The sequence below is a fragment of the Vespa crabro genome, chromosome 4 (genome assembly GCF_910589235.1).
Source record: "Vespa crabro chromosome 4, iyVesCrab1.2, whole genome shotgun sequence".
Lineage (NCBI taxonomy): Eukaryota > Metazoa > Arthropoda > Insecta > Hymenoptera > Vespidae > Vespa > Vespa crabro.
The window spans coordinates 790,001-796,982 of NC_060958.1; the positions used below are offsets into that span (position 1 = coordinate 790,001).

Below are 6,982 nucleotides of genomic sequence, written 5' to 3' on the forward strand. Positions count from 1 at the left end.
TGACGAATAACAAATAACAAATATTGCACGCCAAGTATCGTCGTCACCTTCGTCATCGTCGTCGTCGCCGTCGTCATCGTCGTCGTCGTCGTCGTCGTCGTCATGATTAAAAGTGTACGATAATGAACTCACTCCTAACGATTCATTTTGCGAATGAATTTGAACGTATTTATGCGCATACATTCATGTATATATATATATATATATATATATATATATATATATATACATATATAACAGAATTCTTTTATCAACATTAATTAATTAATTAATTCGTCGCTTTTGATTTAACGGTACTAATAATATACGTCAGAGATTTATTTAGACGATTATCTAACGGTAAAAGATAATAATAATGATAAGAATAATAAAGATAATAATAAAGAAGAAAAAGAAGAAAGAATAAAGCGCGAGAAATGAGATTGATGGTGAGAGAGAGAGAGAGAGAGAGAGAGAAGGGTGTACGATAGGGGTAGGGATTGATTAGGGATGAAATTAAATAATATTGTTTTTTATACTTATACATTATTATTATGCGTGTACATACGTTTCGATTCGTCGCTTATTATTATTACTATCAAGACTTGATATAACGATGCATGACGATTTATTTATTAAAATATTAGTGCATTCTCTAATTTTATTTGTTTCTTTTGTAAATAACAAGACCATCATCAGGAATTAGAAAGCGATGCTCGAAGTTATTATAAACTCGCAACAATAATTGTATTTATTATGAAATTATCGACATTCGTTAATTTTACGAGACTGAACGAAGGAACAATACATGTATTTCGATAGAGGAAGAAATTAAAAAAAAAAAAGAAAAAAGAAAATGAAATGAAAAAGAAAAAAAAAAGAAGACGAAGAAGAAAAGAAGGGAAAAGAAAATGAATGAAAGAAAATGAAAGAAAATAAAATAATATCATGCAACAAACCGATGCGTACGTATGAATGCACGATTGTTGAAATTTCTGAAAGAATTCCCATTTAAATGACAACATTTCAAACAAATGAGATACGTAATATCGTTTTATAACATACCGATGATACGAAATAAAAATTAACATTAAATATTATTTGTTATTCAATATTTTAATTCTTATTATTATTATATTATTTTTATAACTCTCATTTAAACTATAATTAATATTGTTATCATTCGTGGTACAAAAAGTTACAATATAAAATACGACTTGATTGATTTCTAAATATATGTTTTTTTCTTTTTTTCTTTTTTTTTTTTAAAGTAAATTATCATCGTGAAAAAAAAAAACAATTCTAATATCTTTGTATATTACAATGATCCTGCACGAATACGATACGTTTTGAATAACGCACAAACGATACAGTGTGATATCATTATTATTTAGATTACAAACAAATTATAATATATTCTACGTGACTTATGTAATTAATTGACAAAAGCACAATCATCGGAATTATTATTATCTTGATCGAATCTATTGTTCGAATGGAATGTAATATAATTAATTAATCTTATAGTTTTATTATTATCGTGATGAAATCTGCAGAATTAATATTTTCTTTCTAATGAATTAATCATTCTTTTTTTTTTTTTTTTTTTTGACTATTAGATTGAGATACTGTGTTGTAATAAAAAAAAAAAAAAACAAAAAAAAAACAAAAACAAAAAAAAAAGAAAGAACAAAACAAAAGGAGAAAAAAAAAGAAAAGGAAAAACTTAATCTTGTACTTAAAAAATGTAGTAACAGTCGGTATGAGAATTTAAACTTAATTTTTAACCTACTTGCAACATAAAACTGTTTATAATACAAATATATACATATATACATATATATATATATATATATATATATATATATATATATATATATATATAATTTTATTCACATAGAATGAATCGTATATACAAAGTATTTGTATACTTACATTTATTTTCGTATTTAAATATGTCTTGTTACATATAAACTGCCACCTTTTCTTAATTTTTCGTTAATAGAAAGAAACTTGCATAACGGATAAAAAAAAAAAAAAGAAAAGAAAAAAAAAGAAAGAAAGAAAAAAGAAAAAAAAAAAAAAAAAAAAAAGATTAAAATGAGTCTATGGCACATTTTTCAAATAATTAACCACAACCACCCTTTCCACAACAACTGCGCTTGGGTGGCCTATAGCTTCGAGAACCGTCTCCCATTAATGGATTATACCCTGTAAAGATGTATATAATGAATTTGCACATAGGCCTAGTAAATATATGAAGTATCGAAATATTTACCTGACTTTGACTTCGTTCCATTTGACGTAGAGGGTTCGTCTTTTCTTCCATGGCCCACAATATCACCGTCTAACAAATTACGAACTTCTTCTTTTTTCTTTTGCTTGCGCTGATAAAAGAAAGAAAGAGAGAATAAAGAAAAAAAAAAAAACAAAAAAAACAAAAAAAAAAGAAAGAAAAGAACAAAATAAATAATTGTCTTTACAAATCTATACTTTAAACGCGTTTAACGTTTATCATGGCCCATAATACAAATTTAATTATTTAATGAATTATTAAATACCTCTTCCTCTTTTTCTTTTGCTATTAATGTCGATTTAATGTATTGTTCTTGCATTTTTTGCCTAGACGATTCCACCGCCAATAATCTCTGTTGTAGAAGATCAGAATCTAGAAGAAAAAAAAAGGAAGAAGAAAAGAAAAAAAAAAAAAGAGTACAAAGTATAATTTAAATAGAAATTTGAAATATCTGTCATGATTGCTCTTAACGATAAAAGTCTTACTCTTATGATATTTTGCTGCATATTCTGCCTCGTCTCTCTTTATTTTCCACTTTGTATATTTATCTTGAATATACGGATAAGTATACCATATTATTCCTATTAAAGCAACGATGTACCAACCAACAGAGGCTACGTAAGTCCAAGCTGTAAAGAAATTTCATGTATTTATTTAGACTTATAGTAATAAACTGTATAATTCTGGTTCTTTTATTTTTTTTTTTTTTTTTTTTTATTTTTATTTTTTTTTTTTTTTTTTTTTTGAAAATAATAAATAAGAAAACTTTTTGACACGAGTATTATAGCTAACGTAGATTAACGAAAATAATGGAATGTTAAAAATATAAAAAGATAAATATTACGACTTAATTATAGATTATCATTAGATTTATTTGACATATAATTATACGTACCCATTTGAAAATAAAAATTTAATAACAACATTTTCTCCGTATAAAAATATGAATAATTTGCGCGTGTCAAACTTTCACCAGAAACGTTTTTATGACACGTAATCCATTGAAACGAACACCCATAAGAATCAACTATTCCGACGTATCGGTTGTAACCTTAAAAAGAATTAAACGTCATATTATGGTAATTATGAAATCAATTTTGAATTTATTTCAAATGAAATTTCGCATATATGAAATAATTATAAATGAAATATTTGAGAATTAAATAATTAACGTGATAATAAATTTTTCAAATTTTCATTATTATAGCATACAATAACAATGTTATAATACATACGTTATAATACTAATGCATTCCGTAGATTTTTCTAGTATGTAGATGGCAAAACAATCGGGCAACTCAGTAGTGTATCTATAAAATTACAAAGGGTATCATATTTTTATTTGATTATTATTATAAATATGTTGATATTATTTTGTATAAATATAATCATAAGTTTATAACATAAATAACATATAACATATAATCAATGATAAAATAATATTATATTAAAGAAAAATTTATAACGATATAATTTAATATTATGCATGGACAAAAATATGACTTTGTTAGTACACACGCAGTATGTCGAGAAAAGTGGACACCTTATTGAGAATAAATTTCTACATGCACTTAATATATTTTGATTTATTAATACAACTTTTTATATTTTGATAATTACTTCGGTTAAAGGACGAAACGTTTAATACGGAAGATATACTACGATATATAATTATTTATACGTACGTCCACGCAAGCGCGCAATTCAGAAGAAAGGACGTATATGAATATATACGTTGAAAATATTTCTACCATAACCTAATTTTGCAAATACGCACTAGGTCATGTATACAAACAAAATGTTAAATGTTCGTGTTTACTTGAAAACGTTCGATTAAAATTCATTGAAAAATATTCATATTTGATAACACTTATAATAATATAAAGAAAAATATGTCTAACCCTGATATGAGAGTTAAGTGATGTCTATGTAAAGAAAATTTGTAGCATATTGTATAATAATTTGAATATATATTATTAAAGGTGAGTAAATTTTTTTCCTTATACGATATCATTATAAGATTTTATTCATAATATTTTCAATGGATAGATCATTTTAATATACAGATATGAAATTATTTTGTATTCTTATAAGAATAAACAAATGGATATTATCATATATTAAGAATTATTTTATTGATATTATAAGTTATGAATTATCCTAAGAAAATTATAATTATGAAGAAAATATTATGACATGATGTACGTTTTATAAATTTAATGTATACTCTTTATATATTTTAGATAATTATTATCACAGATTATGGAAATCCAACGTACGAGAAATTGAATAATAATATTTATATTGTCACGTCTTTAACATTCAAGATTCATGCAATATTTGATACCAATGGATACCTACGAATACGACATAATCATACGTCATCCAAGATGTATAATTCACTTGGATGTTGATTGTTTTTATGCACAAGTTGAAATGTTGCAACATCCAGAATTTGAAGGAAAACCATTTGGCGTTCAACAGAAAAATATGGTTGTTACCAGCAATTATATAGCACGAGGATATGGTATTAAAAAATGTATGCCAGTGCAAGAAGCCTTAAGTTTGTGTCCTGATTTGGTCTTAGTAAATGGGGAAGATTTAACGATATATCGTCAATATTCTGGAAAAATAATGGATATATTACATCAATTCACTCCATTAATCGAAAGGTTAGGTTTGGATGACAATTTTTTGGATGTAACATCAATCGTAGATAAATATATTTCATCTAAGAACGAATCAAATGAAAATATAAATGATTCGACTGATGATGATTCAAAAGAGTTAATTGGTAATGTGTTTGAAATGACCGATGAAGAATGTCCCTGTGGTTGTCATTTACGATTAGCGATTGCATCCAGAATTGCATCTGAAATAAGAAATCGTGTTCAAAAGGAATTAAATATTACATGCAGCGCTGGAATTGCACACAATAAACTGTTAGCGAAGCTATCAGGATCTCTTCATAAGCCCAATCAGCAAACATTAGTATTTCCTTGTAGTGCGTCAAAGTTATTATCCTCTTTAGGTTCTATATCTAAAATACCTGGAGTCGGACAAAAAACTAAAGAACTTTTAATATCAAAAAATATAAAAACAGTTGAAGATCTACGTAAAATACCATTGCATGATTTAGAATTGAAGATTGGTAAAGATCTTGCGAGAAAATTGAAAGATAATGCGGAAGGTATAGATGAAAGTGCAGTAAAACCATCTGCAAAAAAACAATCTATTGGTTTACAAGATGGATTTAAAAGTGTTTCTTTGGTTGGTGAAGTGGAGTCACGACTCAGTGCATTGTTAAGAAGATTAACTGAGTTAGCTACCGAAGATGGTAGAATACCAATTGCCATGAGAATAACAGTAAGAAAGCATGATTTCAATAAACCTAAAAGAGAGACCAGACAGTGCGCCTTACCAAAACATTTGCTCCCTTCTACTAAATCTGGCGTTTATGATCATGCTAAAATGTTAACATTAGCTATGAAATTATTTCATCGTGCAGTCGATATTTCTAAACCATTTCACTTGACTCTTTTAGGAGTGGCTTTTACAAAGTTTGAAGAGAGATCTTACGGCCGTAGTAGTATTACTTCTTTCTTACGAAAACAAGTAGCCGTACAATCTATTTTGGATATAAGTTCAGAGGAAGGTATTTGTGACATTAGTTTGGGATCACCTATGAGTATAAATCAGGATAGTAATGATAGCTCTGAACATTCATTGTCCGCCACAAGTTTGGCAAATTCATTGTCTGGCATTAATGGATCTCCAATCTCAAAATTAACAATTGGTAGCAACCAATGTACAGAGGATGATTTATTAAGTGAGGTAGAACCACAGTTAAAAAAAACAAAATTAGAAGTATGGTTAAATGGTCGTAGAGAAACACCCAGCAATGAAATGGCAAGTTTAAGGCTTGGACCTTCACCAATGCAAATATCTCCAAAAATGGATAACACAGTTCTTAAGACCTTACCTATTGATTTACAAAGAGAAGTCAGTCGACCTTGGCCCACAACCAGCAAACCTAAACCAAACAATATACTTAAATATTTTATAGCTAATAAGTGACCGAATTATGTGGCCTATTATATATTAAGGCCATTTTTTACATACTTTTTCATGACTTCAACATTAGATGGCAGCATCTTGAGACTCATTAGAGATGTATTAGTCTCATTTAAAATAAACTTTATTAAATTATAAATTTAAATACTCTAGAATTGAATGTTCTAAATTCATATATTGCATACAATGACACTAATGTAATGTGTTGCCTTATTTGTACAAATTAAGACTGTTGCATACACTATTGTAAAAAAAAAAAAAAGAAAAAAAGGAAAAAAAGCAAATCATAATTCAATCACACACTTCTAATATAAAATATGATAAAAATAATTCGCGTTTAAAATTTTGATGAATATAAGCATTTAATAATATATAAGTACAATAAATAATTATATATTTAATGTTACTTTTGGATGAAATATTAATAATGGCACATGTATTTCTTTCAGAGGAGTTTCATAAGAAACAAAATGAAGAGAAGCATTATGAAATGTTAAGGTGCTGACATTTGACTTTGTATTTTATATGTAATGGATAAATAATTATATATTTTAAAATTATAAGAAAAGTTTATATTTTTAGTACTGTTAATACTGCTACACTGTAATATATACAAATATTACAAAAAATCAT

At 26.7% G+C, this 6,982-nt stretch overlaps 2 protein-coding genes across 5 annotated transcripts; one reads left to right on the forward strand and one right to left on the reverse strand.

Moving 5' to 3' along the window:
- Positions 1 to 1,200: 1,200 nt before the first annotated feature.
- LOC124423735 lies at positions 1,201 to 4,759 on the reverse strand. Of its 4 annotated transcripts, none has more exons than XM_046961829.1 (7): positions 4,637 to 4,759; positions 3,511 to 3,585; positions 3,171 to 3,326; positions 2,761 to 2,904; positions 2,541 to 2,647; positions 2,258 to 2,366; positions 1,201 to 2,190 (listed from the first exon to the last, which is right to left on the reverse strand). In XM_046961829.1, exons 3-7 carry the CDS (start codon positions 3,199 to 3,201, stop codon positions 2,108 to 2,110), a joined length of 474 nt encoding a protein of 157 aa, XP_046817785.1. In that variant the 5' UTR covers positions 3,202 to 3,326; positions 3,511 to 3,585; positions 4,637 to 4,759; the 3' UTR covers positions 1,201 to 2,107. The 4 variants fall into 4 exon arrangements, with proteins under 4 accessions (XP_046817785.1, XP_046817784.1, XP_046817783.1 ...); XM_046961828.1 differs by lacking the exon at positions 4,637 to 4,759 and adding an exon at positions 3,961 to 4,082; XM_046961827.1 differs by lacking the exon at positions 4,637 to 4,759 and adding an exon at positions 3,896 to 3,983.
- LOC124423733 (DNA polymerase iota-like) lies at positions 4,121 to 6,917 on the forward strand. The gene is made up of 2 exons (XM_046961821.1): positions 4,121 to 4,257; positions 4,519 to 6,917. Exon 2 carries the CDS (start codon positions 4,607 to 4,609, stop codon positions 6,350 to 6,352), a length of 1,746 nt encoding a protein of 581 aa, XP_046817777.1. The 5' UTR covers positions 4,121 to 4,257; positions 4,519 to 4,606; the 3' UTR covers positions 6,353 to 6,917.
- Positions 6,918 to 6,982: the final 65 nt, after the last annotated feature.